This window comes from Dromaius novaehollandiae, chromosome 3, assembly GCF_036370855.1.
Source record: "Dromaius novaehollandiae isolate bDroNov1 chromosome 3, bDroNov1.hap1, whole genome shotgun sequence".
Taxonomy (NCBI): Eukaryota; Metazoa; Chordata; class Aves; order Casuariiformes; family Dromaiidae; genus Dromaius; species Dromaius novaehollandiae.
In genome coordinates, this window is record NC_088100.1 from 89,529,185 (window position 1) to 89,547,985 (window position 18,801).

Consider the following 18,801-nt stretch of genomic DNA (forward strand, 5'->3'; position numbering starts at 1 on the left):
CTGGCGCCCATGGTGGACTCGACCCACGCTGGGGCTGGCCACACCGCGGGACACAAGAAGGGGCTGCGTGGCAGCCGGGCCAGCCCAGGGCATATAAAAATGTAATGCTCAATAATAAAGGCAAAACATACAACCCCAGCTCTCCAAAAGCTAGGCATGCCTTTCTGTGTTACTGGTGTAGGGTAGTTGTCTCCTGGCTGGAGTTTGTTAAAGGGTCTTTGGCTTGCGAGGTGCAGAGGTTTACATGGTCTCCAGGATTAAGTCTCCAAACTTGCTGAAACAGGTAGTCCTTTCCCTCCCCACATTTCTGCTGCTTAAACCTATCACTGCTAACAGTGATGAAGTATTTAATATATTTTTTCTGTTTCCAATGCCAGGAGAAAGGTATGGTAAGTCAGCTGACAGAACTAGCACCAAAAGACTAAGATTTCAGGGTACTATGAAAATATAGAAAGTTATCTAAATTTATCAACAAAGAGCATTTTGATCAATTAAATGTTCTCCAATTGGTTGTGCCTGATGACAATCACCATAGGTATTTCAAACACTGGTAGAAACTCTCTCAGAGCTGTCTGAGGTTTTCTGAGAGTCTGGGGAAGGCAGCCAAGGTCATGCAAAACCAAGGGAGAGCAAACGTAGTTTTACAAAGCAGCAGACAGACAAGCAAGGCAACCAGAGACCATTTGGCTTAGCTTCAGTGCTTAGAAAACCACTGTAGCAATGAACCAGACTATTTGCAAACACTTGGAAGAAGCCATGTAGATGAATGATGGCCAACACTGAAGAACAAATATCAAAGCCATTTCAGGTTCTTCCAGTGAAAGGATAAAAGCAGAAACTGTCATTCTGCAGAAGCAACATATGTGCTTTGACTACAGTGAAGTTTAGCATTTGCTCATGGGGGATTCTTATACTTGGAGGTGACTAGGTCAGGATGACACTATCAGAAGGTGAGTTCAGAACTGGTTAGAAAACCTGTTTCAAAGAGTCATTATCAGTAAATCATTAACCAAACTGGAAGGGTGCATCAAGCATGGATTTCACTAAGGCCAGTCCTTGGTACCATATAATATATATATATAGTAGGAATGCTTTGGACAGTGAGAGCATGGATTATGATTATTAAGTTTGTAGTTGATGGCTAGTGTGGAAGGACTGTCAGTACACAGGAGACATTAAAAATGATCTAGCCAAATTGAAGAAGTAATCCTCAAAACCAAAGGCAGTTGGATAAGGATAAGAGAAAGCACTACACTTAGCTAGGGACTTCTGTGAGAATAGGCATTTGTCAGGGCAACAACTGGCTACACAGCTCTTCTGCTGAATTTAGGTATCATCATGTATCAGAACCCCTTGCCGCAGCTAAGAAGGGTAAACATCACACTGGATCACACTACCTAGCAGCAAAATGTGCAAGAACATGAAGTGATACTTCTCTCAGTTTGTCTGACCGCAGCAGAAACTGTGTCATTTGGGATGCTACATTTTAAGAAAGCATTGACTGGTAGTCTGGAGAAAAACAGCATGAACAACAAATCGTAGTGTAGGAAGGTGATGGAGAGAATTAGGGCTGTTCCTGCCAGGGAAGAGAATACTGAGGAGAGATGCAGTAAAGGCTTTCAAATAGAAAAATGGTAGCTGCAAAGGAGAAGCGAGACACAACCAAGTCTCCTGGAGTGGGAAGACAATACACAGGACTCAATTGCAGAGAGGAGATCCCAACTTGATTCCCTTCCAGGAAGGGCAGCGATGTCCTGGTGGTGGCCTCGGTGCCAGGCACTTGCCCATCAAGGAAAGAACAGCTCAGCAGTGGAAATTTAAGAATATGAATTTTAAAATGTCTCCACCAGCCCCAACTCTGCTCCAGCTGGAAAAAAAAGTGGTCAGTGCCTTTCTTTTCTTCTTTCAGCCTGACTTCTTTGTCCCTCACCTTCTGACTTCAGTCTGGAACACTGTTTAGTTATAAAATAAGCTGGATACAGCCTGAGATCTTGCTCTCAGATAAGAGGAGTTCAGCAACTAAAAGAAACTCTGATCATGGAAAAGCTCACATGTCACAAAAATGGAACCTAGCAGGTTTTTTTTAAGCAGCTTGGGTCTTATTCCTTTTTTAATGAACAAAATAATCTTGTAAAATCAACTGGCAGACCAGATAAATGAACCTCCTGCTCAGGGTCATAAAGTATGGACATTTGTCTCCAGATGCATTTTGAGCACATCTTCTCCATCTCTGGTTTTGTTTCACTGGGAGAGCTGTCAGCAGTGTCATTCAGCAAACTCATTCATGATGTATAATGGCTGTGATCTGGCTTGCTCGTGTTTTTTCTGAGCAGCTCTACATCTCCTTAGGAACGCAAAGTTTGGTCCAGCTCCGACTGACTTCAATGGGAGCTTGGCTGGACACACAAGATTTTTCCAGGCTCTGTAAGTAGTATCTGTGCAGCAGCAGGCTGCTCTGACCTCTGCGGACCGAGGGGCACCAGGAGGGCTGCGTGCAACCCCACAGCTTCCTTGTGGCGTTTTCTTGGAAGAGACGGCCCCAGGAGCCAGGATTGGGGCTGGCTAAGGGCAAGGAAAGGCCAGCACCAGTACTGAAACCTCCCCGCCGCCAGCAGCCGAGTATGTAGGAAGTGGATGATTTCACCCTTGTGGACATCAGTCCACAGCAGAGGTGGCTGCTGCTGACCATCTGGCTCCCAGCAAGGCGAGTGGTCAGGCCAAGCCAAGCCGAATATTTCAAGATCTGCCACAAGCAGAATTTAGGACTTGGGTGCAGTCTGCTGCAACCCATTAGGCTTCTGCTACCCACTGCTACAGAAACAGGACCACGCAGTTAACAGTTTACCTGCAATTTCACTTGCATTAGAATTTGCATGAAACTTCTTTTTTCTCATGCAACTTGTAGCGTGGGTGTGTGTGGTTTTTTTTTTTTTTTTTTTTTTTTTTGATACGGTAGATTCAGCTTTCAGCTAACACTCCCATTTTTTGGTTGAGAACTAAAGAACGGTCTTCTTGAAATGCCAAACAAAACAAGCAAAGTAATTTTTGTATGGTTAAAGAAACTGTGTGCTGTTACATAATCCAAGAGGGCCCATGTCTAGAGGTGAAGGTGCACAATCAACTTCATCACTAAGCTTTTGAATGATCGTTGATGAGCTTCATCAACAACAGTATTTTTGTTTAATAGATACTGTTGCCATTTTTTTCTGTAGTTTGTGTCAGAGACAACTCAGTAGGTGACAACCTCTAATATGATTTTACTCAAAAAAACCAAAGTCTTTTAAAATTTGTTATTGTAGAGGGACAGTGAGAAATTGGGGGTTGGGACACGGCCATGAAGTTGAGGACAAACTGGAAAATTGAAAGGATCTCTAACTACCATTTTAAAAATAACGATAATTATTATCAACTGTTTGGGGTTAGACATATTGCAAGCCCTTGTCAGGGCATACCAATTTCCCCAGTAAAAGAAACCTTTCCCTCAAGTGCCACGCAGAAGGCACAGAGAAGCACGACACTGACATCTAGTGTTAGTCAGCTCTTCTCTTTTCTCCAAAACTGAAATTTTATATTATTTAATATTTGTTCACTGTTTTAAAAAAAAAGAACCGAGCACCCAAATCTCCAGCTGTGGTCATCAATCAGATCACTGAATTTCTCAGGTTTGGGCCAACTGATACTATTCTGAGGTTTCTGCACTAATCCTTCATTGAATAAATACTAAAAGCAACCACCTTATTCTGCTGTTCAAGAGTGATTACTTTTTCGCACCTCCCCTATTTGCAGGTTTGGCGTTTACAGACTCAATTCTGCAGGCTAAACTCTTGCTTCTACCTGAAACACCACATCGTTGTAATGCTTCTAGCGGGGGGGGAAAAAAAGAAATGTATTGTTCTTGTCTGTTCAGCAATTGAGGTAAGCTGCTCTCTCTATATGCAAACATGAATTAAGCCACTCTAAATATTTTCCAGTTTCTCGTTCTTTTTTGCAAGTTCATACTTGCTCCCTGCCCCAGGAGCTCCTGCAGACCAAGGGATTGAAAATTCTCTGCGCTGCACCTGCTCTGGGCAAAATCAGCCAGCAACTGCCTGCACCAACATCATCTCCTTAGGACCAGCACTAGTTATATAGATTAAACTAAAAATGCTTTTGAATTGCTGACGTAACTGCAACGTGGTGGTGTCCAAACTGCGACTTAAGCAATTCTGGTCAGCAGAATAATACTGAAGTTGTTAAAAATGGCCTGTTACAATGTGTCAATGCACATGTCTAATAGTCTATGAGAAGCCTGAAAGCTGACTCCTATCCAAACTAATGAGACACTTTATTAAGCAGTACTGATTTAGACTTTTATTGGCTTCATACTTTTTTATTATTACTACTACTACAAGGACCCACAAGTATATACAAAGCAAATACATGCACGGCTGTGCCAGAGATGGTTTAAAACGTGCACAAAGACTGCTTTGGGGTTTGTCATTAGCTGGGAACCCCAAAACAAGGAGTTATGTTATTAGTGTAGTATTTCTTTAAAGATGCACTGAAGTTGACAGAAATGATATGCCCTTCTGAGCCAGCTGCTAGGAGGGAATTATGAAAAGCAAGAACTGTCATTCCAGAAAAAAAAAAAAAAAAAGAAAAAGAAAACACCCACCAAGGAAAACCCTTCGTGGTCATAACTTCGGTGGACTTTGGGAGTTGAGGCTTTGCTTCACTGTCCGTTCAGTCTAACTTTTTCTTTTTTCTTTTTTTTTCTTTTCTTTTTTTTTTTTTTTTTTTTGAAGTGCAGGGCTCATTTATTTTCTGTATTTACCTGCATTGCTATGCTGATGTTCTTCATTTAGCTTTACTGCAGGTTTTTACCAAGATCGCCAAGCTGTTGATCAGAAGAGGCTTTGGTTTCAGGCAGTGGCAAAGGCCCATTCCTGGGGCCGACACCGGCTGCCCCATGACAGGCACCCGCCCCTCCAGCCCTCCAGCACATGGGGCCAGGGACCTTCCCCATGCTGGTGCATGCCAGGCTCCTTGAGGAAATATGGCTGCTGCAGTGCAGAGCCTTTCAAAAGGATGGGAGGTGAGCTCTCCCCAGACCCCCCACCACCAAGAGGAAAGGCCTGATGTGAAGCAGGTTCAATTTTAACGTGGCCTTTCCTGAAGTCCGCAGGAACCCTGTGCTCAGAGACAGCGCAAGCGTAGAGCTCACTGGGAGCAGAGGGAGCCTCAAAGGTATTTTTGCTACCCACCTTTTACACCAAACTCAGTTTTATGCACTTATCGTACAACACATTTAGGCTCACAACAGTGAACTTGCTCTGTAATTTTCCCAGTGAAGTGCCATCCCTCAATAGCTCTGCAGAACATGGTGCAGCAAATACCGTCCTTTGCCAGTTACCTCCCAACAGATTATCCAGTCTGTTGATTAACCAGGCCCTGCTTTCCTCCGGTATCCCCCAGTGGCCACAGAGCTATCTAGGATACGGCGCATGACTAGCGGCCCTACCCTTCATAGAAAGCTGCTTACAACTTTTTTTTTTAAATGAACATAATACTGTTGTAGCTTCCATTAAGTATATGTTTATGTATGTCACAATTTTCTGTTGTCTACTTTACCAGAATTATTTTCCCCACACAACAGCAATGTTTTGGATAATAGAGTTGACTTGGAAATATACGGGACATATGCGTTTATTGCCTCCCAAATAACCCCCGAGCTATTTGAAACCCTGAACATGTACCAGAGCTAAAGTAGTCACACAGTGACCAAATTAATTTATTTCACAACTCCTTGAAAGTTGCATTTGATTAAATCTCATCCTTGCAGAGTGACAACATTTCTCACAATGACAAAAATGTGATTTCTCCCTGAAAGTAGTCATAAAACCAGTCAGCATTTCCAAACCCTCCATTTATAGCAGACATCTTACAGACAGGTTATTTCTAATACCAGCTCTTTGTATTGTGAACATAAAGGAAAATAGATTTTTACCTTAAAAAGAGATATGCAAGCTCAACACTGATTCATCACAGCTGAGGTTACAGGCTCACTGTTCAAGTTCTTTTTATAACTATTTTTGGAATAATAATAAAAAAAGCACTTTGAGCTTAACTCTACAGAAAAAAAGACATTCAAGACAGAAAAGCACTAAGCACTACGTTGGCCTTACCACAAGGCTTCTTCAGAGGCCATCCAGACCTACAGGGGACACATGGCAGCAGCAGGACAGTATGAGCAGGCCAGACGAGGGACCAGGGTCTGGGTTGCCCATGGGCAGCCAAGGCTGGGGCTCCTCCCAGCTGCCATCCCTGCACTGTCCATCAGGTCAGTTACGAAGCCGACATTTAGGGAAAGTACATTTGATATTAGAGCACCGCATGCAAATATAAGGCAAGTTAATTTCTAATTCTGTAGAAACACCTCCTTGGTATTTAGAGCAGTATCGTATGAGCTGAGTCACCCCAAACTCAGTTCTACTTTGGACAGGAGAGATAAAAAGGATAAGGTGTTAATACTCCACTACATGCTGAAAGAGCCCATCAGAAGAGCATGCTATTGACTTTTTACTTAAGAAAGGACTTCATGCAATCACAGTTGCCATTGCAAGAACCACTGCTGTTTTTAGTCTTGTATAGCCATGGCCATAGGCTCAGGAAAGACATTTCTCTGTGTTAGAAAATTCATTTCGGGGGGGGGGGGGGGGGGAGGGATTCAGGTTCAGAGAATTTCTATTTCAACATTTAACACAGTATTTGATTCCTCTTTTAAGTCTTTCTCATACACAGAGCAGATACTGTACCACTGAAATCAAAAGTTTCATTACCAGTTTCACTGACCGCAGATTTGAGGCTCTGGGTAATTCCTTAGCGTAATTTAAATACAAGTACTCAAATTAGGAGAATCCATCAAGAGCCAAATACAGCCATCATCTCCTTAGATATTTTTTTTTTGGGGGGGGGGGGGGGGCGGTTTCACCTGCTGCCTTTGCATGGAGTTACCTGTAATTTGAAGATACTAGCGTAAGATTCTCCCCCATGAGTTTGAAGCCCTAGAGCAGGACTTGATAAAACACCTCCGAGGTTTCTTCTCTTTGAAGTAGCAGTAAGAATATGTCAGCTTCCAAACAGGATAGGAGCAAAACATTCCCTAACATTAAAGGGGAAAAGCAACTGTTTTCTTCCCACATATTCTCCTCAACTTTCTCTGCCGCCATAAAAACAAACAAACAAAAAGTCTCAAAAACTGATAATCATCTCTTTCTTAACCTAGAGCTATCACTACCGTGGCATTTTCATTCTTGGGGTGTAAGTAATGGGAGAGATGCCTCAGAACCCTGCAACAGCAAATGCATATTCTTCATAAGGACCCAAACAAGACAGGAAGAAGTAAATGCTATGTTTTCAGATAATGTTGGAATAAGATAAATCCCAAATTGCATGAGGCATCTGGAAATTGTCTGCAGTATTCAAAGAAAAATTGTTTTCAGAATTAGACAGAATCAAATAAAAAAAAATCTTGGACGAAAAAAGCCACTCTAGAGACCATTACAATAAGGCTAAATAGATTCTGCATTACTAAAAGAATAAAGTCAGTTCATCCCAACAGATCAATTCCAAGCAATGTTTTGCAACCATCTACTGAAAAGGCTATTTGGCTGCATTGCATGCCCAAAATCAAAACATCTCACATCTTTGAGGTGCATTAAGCCAGATTTTAAAATTCAGTGTTTCTTCATACTGAAGATCTTTCCACAGGCTAGCTTCAGGCTTAAGTTAAATTTTCTCAGAGAAGTAGGGAGGGAAAGGTCACCTATACAAGAGATTTCAAACATTTCTCTATGAACATACTAGTTTGGACAATTTCTGAGAGCAGATCAGAAACTAGCTAGCACACCGAATTCAGCCTGAGGAAATAACAATTGCAAATCATAATGACTGATGTAATTTGAAAGCAAAGCTTTCCTTGATGCAGCTGATCTCTCTATTTTCCTGAGGAAATAAGAGGAAAGAACAAACATGGAGACACACACACACACACTCCACCACCAACCACTGACACTAGGTGCCAAAGCACTGGGAGACCATGTGTGCAAGTGTCAAACAGAAACCGCCCGTTTCAGTGCCTGAAGTACCAAGTCACAATTCCTGAGTAACATGTACAGCAATACCCCTAAGACACATCAATGAACTAAGTGGAAAACAATGACAGCAAAAGCTGTGCCTAAAAGCGCCTGGATGTACCTGGCATTTCCAAAGGTTCCAGGAAAGGAGGCTGCACTGGAGTAAAAACTAAACTCAAGTAATAGTATTGGATACAAGAAATTCAAGTCAAAGTTTAAATTAACTAATGCTCATGAAGGCTGAAAGTAGCTAAACCTAATTCTTACCATGTTGAGGTCAAACATGATTTGAGGGATGCACAGTCTCAGACTCAGGTAAAACAACAACAAAAAAACCTCCACTGCACGCAGCCCCAACACGTGGGCTCCTGATACAAACACAGAGCCATCCACTGGCCAGCAGCAGGATACTGCTTGTGCTAATGTTATTTCTTTTGCTAAATTTCTTTTGCTAACACTATTTATTGTGCTTCTGCAGATCTAAAAGCTAAATAGCTGAAGAATTACTGCTCCATTTCAGTGTTAAAAAACATCAGACTGAAGAACTAAGAATTCATTAGATAATATTTAAAAATACTTTTTAGAAGACTTTTTTTTTAAATGTAATTTTTTGTAAACATGAGAACAGAAAAGCAAAGCAGTATTTTAATCAACATTTTCACGTTTAACATGCATTCACTTTTCTAGAACACCAAAATTTGAAAGTTAGAGTCACTTTCCTGAATGGATTTATTGTACTAGAGGAGTGGTCAAATCCTAGTTATCCTGTGCATACAAGTAGCCTCCACAAAAAGCAAATAGGACAGTGAATGTTCAATATTGCGTAAACCTGACAAATGTGATATTCAAATGTATATTGGAGTGAGAATAGATTATGTACTAAAGCTAAAAAACAATGAGCCTGCAGTCTTCAGTGAGGATCTTTTCAAGAAATTACCATTCTCCACATTTGCTCTTCCTTCTGACATGCTTCAAACCGAGACACCAGGAAATTGAGTACTGAAGTCAACTTCCTCCAAACCCACCAGAAGTCAAGGCCAACAAACGGAGTTCTTCTTTGAAACCAGATATATGCTACTCAAACAGAAAGGATTTATACAACAAATCTTTCTAAAGTTAAAGCAGATTCTACAAAGCTTTAACTTTTTCCTCTGATTGGGCTTCTGAACTGCCATTGTTGGTATTATTAGTAGGCACAGAAATTCCCATTTTAATTAGAAACTTTATTTTGAAATACATTACACAATTTACAAGTGAAGTGCTTTCACTGTAAGATATTTCATAACATTGTGCTGAGCAAAATGACTGATGAATTTCCTTGAGGTTCTTCCAGTTATGTTTGTTTTTATTAAAATTACCTTACAGAACTAAAGATGCAACTTAAATATTTGTATTCAGAAGCTATTACCATATTTACCTTAGGGAAAATGTATATACTTAATCATTCCAATTAACTATGCATTTCAATAATGACATTAAGCAGTTGGCATTAAGACTGAAAGAAATTTGAGTCTAATTAAATTTGTATTCACCAAAGATGAAAAAGAAAAAAATCTTTATGATCAAATGACTTTAATAAGGCACAGTCAGACAAGTATTTATAAAGACTGGCTACCAGTTCAGTTTTGCTTGCACATTCTTTCTGCAAGGCTGTCAAAAATAATCTGAAAGTTATTTTTCCTGTCTGCTGCTGAGAATTTTCAAGAACAAGGTAGAGCAATAAGGCAAGTAAAAGAAAGAACATGCAAAGAAGTCTGGCATTTGTGATTAATTCAGAACATCTGCAAAGTAGCTCATTTTATAAATGGAGCATTCACCTGTTTTTATTAAAGTAGTGGCCATCTATGATAAGGAAAATAGAAGTGGTGCAAGCAAAAGTAGTGTTTACAAAAAGGGTACTCAGTATTTTAATAGAATATCAAGATTTCTGGTATGCTTTCAGCTGAAGACTTTGCATGCAGCAATGCCCACAACTTTTAAAGATAATCTAAATTGAATTCTGAAATTCCCCTCTCTTACCCAAAAGAGCTGAATGTAAAAGGAGGTTGCTTGACAGCAGGTCAAGTATCAGGGAATGAAATCTCCATTTAGACAATGAGCCAGTAATGCCATTCTATTTTGCATTTCTTATTAGAATGAAAGGAAGTCTTCAGGAATAGTAGTAATTCAAACAATTACACCATTATTTTGGCTAGCAGAAAGTACAAGAACTCTTAAGATGTTGTGATGTTTAAAGAATACGAAACAATTTTACCCCCAGTCAAAGAATTAAAAAAGGGGGGGAAAAAAAAAAAAGAACACCCCACACAATGAGAGAGAAGCCTTACTTTCCCCTCCCAATTAAATCTTTGAGGAATAACTGCTTGAGCTTAGCACTGTATGCCTTCTGTGGCCTATGAATGCTTGATAGATACTCTAAGAATTCTCATTTCCAGCTATTATTTTCAATATTAAATCACTTCAAATAAAAATACTGCATCCATTTCACTTTAACAATCAAACTGATCATAAAAATCATTAAAACTGTATTTCTGATACAAATTTGTATCATATACCAAAAGATATTTTATAGATAACTTTGTAAAACAAAAAGAATGAAAATATACAAAAGGCTTTCAAAGTTCTTTTGCACAGCTGAACTCATAGTGCAGGCATAAGATAAAAAAAATCTGTAAATGAAGTAGTCATAGCAAATGTTGAATATAAAATACGTTCTAAAGTATTTTACAGAATGGCTGAGTTATCAAGCATAAGAACTGAGGATAAAGGATGTTAATGACAAGCAGTCACATACAGAAAACAAAGCAATAAGTTTAAATCAGACTATTTTGGTTTGTGTAGCCCTTTATTAGCAACTAAAATAGAAGATATCTGTTGTACATCATGGGTAGTAACTGACTATACTGGAGTTTTATTATATTCTAATACAGGATCATTTATAAATGCGTTGTTCTCTCTCTCTTTTTTTTTTTTAATTAAAAAGCTTCCACCCCTTTTTCTGTTTACAACTTGCAAAACTATTCTGAAAGCTGAGTACATGTGCACAGGTCTGCGAAGAGTGCAAATTTAGAATATGGTAAATGCTTTACATGTTGTAAAAGGACTGTCTGCCACCATGCCTTTATAGCTATTATCTTTTTTAAAAATCACAAAATGTTTTGATACCAGCCTTCCTTCCACTGTCCTAAACAAGAAAGCATTTTTAAATGAGTTGAAACTAAGGAAGGACTACACCTACTAGAAAAGAAGAGAGTTCTATTAGTTTGAGGTTTCAGTATACCCAAAGACCAGGGACTGTATCTTTGTAAGGGCTAGGCTGGGACCCCGTATACAGAGTGTGTGCAGGTGCCATCCCTGAGCATTCAGCAGTTCAGTGGACCATAAGTGCTCCAGCTGCATAACTCACTGAGCTGTCTTGCCAGTTTCGACACTGGCTTGACTGAGCATAATTCAAAAATGAAAAGCTCATATTCATTCCATTCTTCTGGAGCTCGTTGATAGCCTGAAGAGAGAAAAAAACGTGTTTAAAGAAAAAGTATCATGGAAATAGTTTACGACATCATCTAGATGTCAATCCTCTCTTCCAAATGGTCTTTGGGCATTCTTGCAGCATCTCTCATACTAACGAGTACTTTGTGGACCTATCCTATTTCTGCGCTCTGTTTATCCACTGATGCTCCCCCCACGGCACTATGCACATCCATGCAGCTCTATAAAACATTACTAAATAACCTTACTAAATAAATAGATCATTTGAGAACCACGCTTTTGATTCTGTAGGGAATTTATACAAAAACATATGCGTAACAGAAAATCAGTATTAACACTTTTTTAGACAGTATTTTTCCGTTAAGGAAAAAAATGCACCAAGATGTACGTAAAATGTGACAATGGTTAAAGTGAACTAACAGAATTCAGCTCAGATTCATTGCAAGAGTAATCATTTTTTGACAGTAAGCATTGGAGATTTTTTATTTTTTTTTTACAGAGTTAAGTCATAGTACTGAATTTTGCTACATGCATTCCCAACATTGACATTGTTCATACAATCCTTTATAGATCCCACTTTAAAAGATTCCTCTATATATTCTCCACAGACATTTCCAATGAATTCTTTCCCTTTAACAAAGGATATGCCTACCATTTTATATTTGATTTATATTAAAAGTATACTGTAAGACTTATTTAAGCAATACGACAAATCTGTAGTACTCCAACAGTGCTGTGAAGCAGCTGTGACCCAATTTAGATGACTAAGTTAGGCCAGGTTTATGTTTGTACTGCATCACCAAAGCAGAATACAATAACTAGAATGTACCAGTTAATCTGAATTCTAATTGCCATTAATTTATGAGTTAATGGTGCACTGCACTAATACTTACAGAGGCAATCTCTCATCATATTTGCAAAACTCAAAAATGCTGTCAGACATCACAAGGCATTCACGATAGCTAGCTAATAGCAATACAGAAAAAAAAATACATATGTATATAAAGTATGTTTGTAAGTACTGATTCAAAAGAAGCAAATATGTACTTCCCCATGGAGATGGATATATATATATTTTTGGTTTGAAGTGCCAAAAGAGAGTGAATGACTATTTCATTGAAATTCAAAGAAACGTGGTACCTCATCTCCCTCAGGCAATTGAAAACCTCAGCCCTTGTAAGAACTTACATTTGTCTATGTGCAAGACAAGGAAATTAGAGACCAAATTGAGAACACTTGGAAAAATAAATTAATTCCAGACTTGCCATTTTAGAGCTAAGGAATACTTCCGCAGTATTACGTTTTAAAAAAAAGTGTGAAGAATTTTGCTAAAAATTGCATTTTTCAAATAAAAAATTACTTACATTTAATAATACTCCAATAGGATGTCTTCCACATATTGTATTATGGTATTTCTTCAAGTAATTGCTAAAAGATACAGGATCTAGCTGCTCTATAATGCTCATACCCTGAAGGAAAAAAAAAAAAAGAAAAAAAAAAGAAAAGAAAGCAATGATTACTTCACATGTTCAAAAGCAGGTGGTTATACACTACCTAGTGTAACAACATAGAATATTTGAAGGAGGAAAAAAACTCAACTTTGAATCAAGGGTATCAAGCGAATCTCAGCATATGAGCTCTAGCTTGTAATCATCTTGTTGCCAACCCCTGACAAACCAGGTGCATAGAAGCTCTTCCAAAGCTGTCAACAATTCAAAGATCTAGGGAGCTATCCTTGCAGTATCAATGAAGGGGAAAAAAAAAATCACATTAAAAAAGCTCCTCACACACTAGCTGATCCCCACCTCCAAGGAAGTCCTACTTTCACAGGATTTTGTGCAGCAATAACTAGACAGATTTACTAAAAGGGCAAATCAGAAAGAAGTTTTGCCTCCATCTCCTCTCCCTGGTAATAGTTCTCAGAGCAGTGCACTTGCCTGAGACTTCTGATGTCCAACAACCTCAGTCAAAACATCAATACACACACATGCATTTCAAGCATGTAGCAAGTGTTAACAGTATCCCAGACACATCAGGCATGTGAGGCAGCTGATCTGGGCATAGGCTGGCCATCTGTTCAGTGCATAAAAAGCAAACCCAGAACATCTTTGAAACACTGGAAAGTTCGTGCACATGTCACTAAATTTTCCCCAAAAGAAGAGCCAGAAGATGCTTCCACATTAACATGATGCAGTCATGTGCATGATGCACCTATACATCTTTTTTTTCCTCCATCAATATTGAGACCCACAAGCCCATGTAGTTATACTATGAAAGCTAAAACATTTATGGAAAACAAACCTTCCACATACACAAACATTTGCATTCATAAAGGCAAAGAATTCTACAACTCCAAAAACAGCCTCCTCTTTCCCTACCACCATATAGTAAAGCAAATGCAATAAAAAGTAGTTTAAAGCAATCTAACTACATTATTGTCTGGATCTCACCATTCCTTTGCTATTTTGGCTGAATTTGATTCCACCCTTTCCTGTTTTTCCTCCCTCTGAAAAAGGTTCAATTCCCTTCACCAGGTAAATGAGCTTCAACCACTTACTAATTCAGTAAGACACATAGCTGTGCCTTTTATGTGTAGCTGATGAAGTTGGAGAACTTTCCTTAAAGTCCAGGAAAATCATACACTTTGCATGGGAATGAAGGGAGGCTGATATTAAAAAGGAGGTCAAAGAAAGAATTTCTCCCAAGATGCCCGGTGCTTGTGTGATTGCCCCCACGCCTTCCCCTGCTGCTTTTGGGGAAGTGTGGGTGATAAAAAGAGAAATACTGATGCAGGAAGAAGTCGGTCTGTCTGAAGTCTCCACCTCAAGAGTGTAACCTCTTGAATACTCTGCAAGGGTGTTGGCTGATCTGGCAGATATGCTAATTACTCAGACTGTGGATCACAACTTAGAACAGAGAAGATGGAGATGCCCAAGAGAGTCAGAGCATTAGAAAACAACAACCATAACCACCACATTTGTGTACTCTTAATTAAAAACAGACATAAGATGAATTCATATAAAGATAAATTTTATGGAAAAATAAAACCAAACTATACTGACCAATTGCTGGCAAGAGCTCAGTTCTTCCAGGGTCACAGAGAGGGTGTTTGGACCCCTGGCCAACAATTATAGCTGTTGCTCATTCCTGATCTACAGAACCTAAATGACTACCAAAATTTAAAGGTAGCTATTCCCTAGCTAGTAGGGATTACACAGAAATCATTGCATTTGTGAAAAGTTTAAGCAGCAAGTCCCTGAACCATCCATTCCCTTGTAAATTGCACATCAATACACAGCTAAAGAAAGCAGAACCAAACTTAACTACATATTCAAGTGAAACGAAGCATGCATAAGGCACTTACCAGACACTGAACAGCTCATAAAAATATATTTTATCCATTAGCAAACCCTTTTGTGACTTGTTTTAAAAATAAGAATGGCTGCTCAACTGAGAGGCTCATTTCATAGCCGTAAGTCACTGGAATGTACTAGGCAACAGGCATTTGAGCATTTGTCTCAAATGAATGGGCACTGATTTATCAGAATGTCTAGTAAGCTAATTTCGATACACAGTTCAATACCATGAAACATTTAGAGCTATACAGTGAGTTCACCCCAGCAAATGCTGACAGAGCCTTCATACATCACAGATTTGAAAAAATCCATAGGAAATGGGTATTAGCAAATATCCTACAAATGGTCAGCTGTACTGAATTTTTCAGTCTTTTCAATTTAAAAATTGTTATGGCAGAGGAATGAAGTCTACCAGCCTTGCTTCTCAGTCTAGCGTGGTGTTGAGGAACAAAAGACATATTTTTGTCGGGTTGTGTTTTGTTTGTTCTAAAAAGAAGTATGAAGCTATTCAGAAATTTTCAGCATTCAAAATAACTCAGCTGGACAAAATTTAGAGCAGAGTTAAAATACATGACAAAAACCACATGATAAAATGCAAACTATCACAAACTTCTGCAATTTATCACATGGATATCATGACACTAAAGATAAATACCATATCTCAGTTAAGCAGACATTGTTAACAGCACCTACAATATCCTTGTACAGTGCACAAGTGATTAAAAGTGTTTACATTCTTAAATATAGTCTCAAAAGGACAAAATGTCTATGGCCTATAGTATAAAATAAGCATGTGGCTTTTTGTAAGCTCAATAATCATTTACCTAGTTAACGTTTGCAATCAATTATCTCAGCCTCTTCACTCTTAAAAAATACAAAACAGTGGCATACTTATGAAAGCAGAAACACAAACTTGGTCTTAGCACTAGTCCGTCCAACTATCTTTGCATAATATGGGTCACTCAGACTAGACAACAAGCAAGCAACAAGAAAATTACTGCCTGGGTACAGTATACTACATAAGCCTAGAGTGATGGTCCACATTATGTCCAAACTAGGTGGTCTTCCCAGACTGGAGAACTGTGGAAGGTGTTGGCACACGGGAATGGCACTGTGGAAGCCACCAGAATTCAGTTACATTTATGAGAGCCATCTCAAAAACCAGCCAGGCTGGGCAGTGCTTCTGCACAAAGACTGCCAGCTGTTTCTGCACAGCTCTCCTTAGTACCTGCACTACTTTTTTTTTCCTTCCCCCTCCTTTCTCTTTCAGTATTCAGTGTAACAGAATCCTTCAATTGACTCCAGTGAAAGGAATAAGGTTTCACAAATACAACTGAAATAAGCAATCTGGCACCAAAGACTGCAGTAGGCAGTCTACATTTTCTGGCTAGCCATCATCAAAAAATAATTACTCTTCAATGACATATTACAGAATACTCCTCCATTCCTAATTTAAAAGATGCTAAGTATTGGCGTTATGATATACAAGCAACTTATTGCACATCGGCCACTCAATTATAACTCTTCATTTGAGGATTCTTCCCCTGGTACCCCTAATTATCATGAGGATGCTTACTCCTTTCACTGAGTACCTCACAAGGTACACAGTGCTGCCCCCAGCCTAACAACAAGGTCACATTAAGAGTTACCATAGAGAAATTAATGTGCTGCCCAGCAATGTTTACTACTCTGCATTTTTTATGTTGGAATCTAAGGGCTCTAATAGCAAATAAAATTTCTCACAGCAGTTAACATGGTAGTAAATCTACAATGCACATCATGTTTTGCACTGTTTAGGCACTAGCTAGGAAAATGATGCATATGTACTTAAGGTCTCGTCTTAATAGGGGAAAAGACCATTGTCCTCCTACAAGGGCATTTCTATAGAAAAATAATGCAGTATCAATCCAGACTATTTTTCTGCTTACAAAGCACACAGCCAACAGCTTTGCTAATTAGGACAAATAAAATTATTACATCATCAACAGCAGAGGTTACCATCTCCGTTTGTTTTAACGCTTTTGTTTCTACCTTAAGCAATATGCTCTGTGGAGAGGCCTAGTGGCTATAACAATGCGAGCTTCTTTAGCATTAAAAACAACATTAAAGAATCCAATATTTAAGGAAAAAAGAGGCAGCTGAGCAGGGCACATAAAAATTGAGCAAACTCCTTCCAAAAGCTGATGAAACAAGACAGAAACCCTTGCGGCGCTGTAACCAATGTTAGAAGTGCACTTCCCACAACGCTGCTGAAGTTTCCAAAATTCACCAAAAGCATAGCCTACTCTGTAGGGAGTTTCAACATGGAGTCACGTGTTTATGGATGCATACCAGTTAATAGACAAAAAGAGATAACTATATTGCTGTGCAGCACATTTAGTTTTCCAATTAAGATTGGAAAAGTACTTTTATAGTTATTAAACAGCACACAGTAGCAATTACTTTCATCAATATTACCAAAAAATGCCATTTCCTTCTGGTTAAATAACTACCAAAGGACTGGTACAGAGCAATGTATTCACTGAAAGTAATTAAAAGCCAAAGTCCGGTCTTCCTACAAGCTTCCACCACAGAAATTAACAAGTGGAAACTAATGTTTGTTAATGCATCTTAATCAGCTCCCCTGCAAAAAAACACTCAGAACCACAAATTCTGGGACTCTCTAGGAAGATATTGGTCTTTATAGAGAAACCTCTCAACTGACAATTGGAATTATTAAAAATAGTGTAAATAGAATGAAGGCAAACTATTTACTGTTTCCATTCCAGCAGTGAATGGTGAAAAACTAAGTTAATACGGAGAGACAAAGCAAAAAAGCTCCAGAAGTCTCACCAACAGATAGGATTTATTTTTTAAACAATTTTAAAAAAATCCCTGAATAATATAATACCAGTTCTCTTTTTTTTTAAAGCATATTTCACAAAGTTACAGAAATGTTCCAGAGAGAAACATTTTAAACCAGATTTTAAAGTTATGTATTTCTAGGAGAATTATTTCTATTCTGTGCCTTAAATACAGTCCTGAAGGCCAGTACAATTTTTCATTTAAGAATAAGTCCTTGGCTCTCGTGATCAAAAAGAAAGTGTAATATAATTAGTATCATGATCTTTGTGTATTTAGCATTTGTTTTAGTCACTAGCCAAACCTAGAATGAAGTACAGGCTAGTGCTTTTCCCCACCACCTACCTCAGAATGGGGAATACTAGTCCCAAGGAAACAGTGATTTGTTTTCCTAATCAGCACAACCCCCTACAGCCTTTCTTCCCCCAAATGGATGACACTGAAACTATTAACAATCACAATGCTGTTTCAATGTGCAGGTATCATAACTATCAAATCTGAACTACCACAATACTCAATTTAGAATTCTTATTGCTTCTCATAAATATAAGAAGGTATTTAGACAAAAATTAAGGTACACTAGGGGATTTTAGGTAGGCAAACATGCATTTATTTTCATGAATTATGCTTACTAGATTATACTCACAACATATTGTGCACACTCAGTAAAATTAACTTAAAAAAACAGCTAAATTCTTTTTGTGGTAAACAGAGGAAAAGTATACATTCAACAAAATCTAATCTATAATACTTTGTTAGAGAAATTTCTAAAGTGTTCAAAGTAATGTAATGTACAGGAGAAATTTGTTAGTTAGTTCCACCAAATCTGAAAACTTACCATTTTATCTAGATGCTCAATGGATCTATAAATTTCTCCTTGGGATTCATCATAGTAACTGTAACGGAACCTCTGACCTTGAAACAAAAATCATGTATAAAATAAAAAAGGGAAAAATTGTGGCTAAAACACTCCCTAGTACTTACTAAATAATTGAAATTAT

The 18,801-nt window shown here is 38.6% G+C and overlaps 1 protein-coding gene across 2 annotated transcripts in view; it reads right to left on the reverse strand.

The window, feature by feature from the left end:
• Positions 1-9,316: 9,316 nt before the first annotated feature.
• Positions 9,317-18,801, reverse strand: part of MEMO1 (mediator of cell motility 1) — a 29,941-nt gene continuing 20,456 nt past the window's right edge. The window contains exons 7-10 of one of the 2 annotated variants that reach the window (XM_064509426.1): positions 18,639-18,715; positions 12,968-13,072; positions 12,497-12,569; positions 11,482-11,616 (exon numbers count right to left, since the gene is read on the reverse strand). In XM_064509426.1, coding sequence (XP_064365496.1) covers positions 12,546-12,569; positions 12,968-13,072; positions 18,639-18,715 — 206 coding nt within the window. In that variant the 3' untranslated portion in view covers positions 11,482-11,616; positions 12,497-12,545. Of the gene's footprint in view, positions 11,617-12,496; positions 12,570-12,967; positions 13,073-18,638; positions 18,716-18,801 lie in introns of both variants that reach the window. The other variant, XM_064509427.1, reaches the window with a different exon arrangement.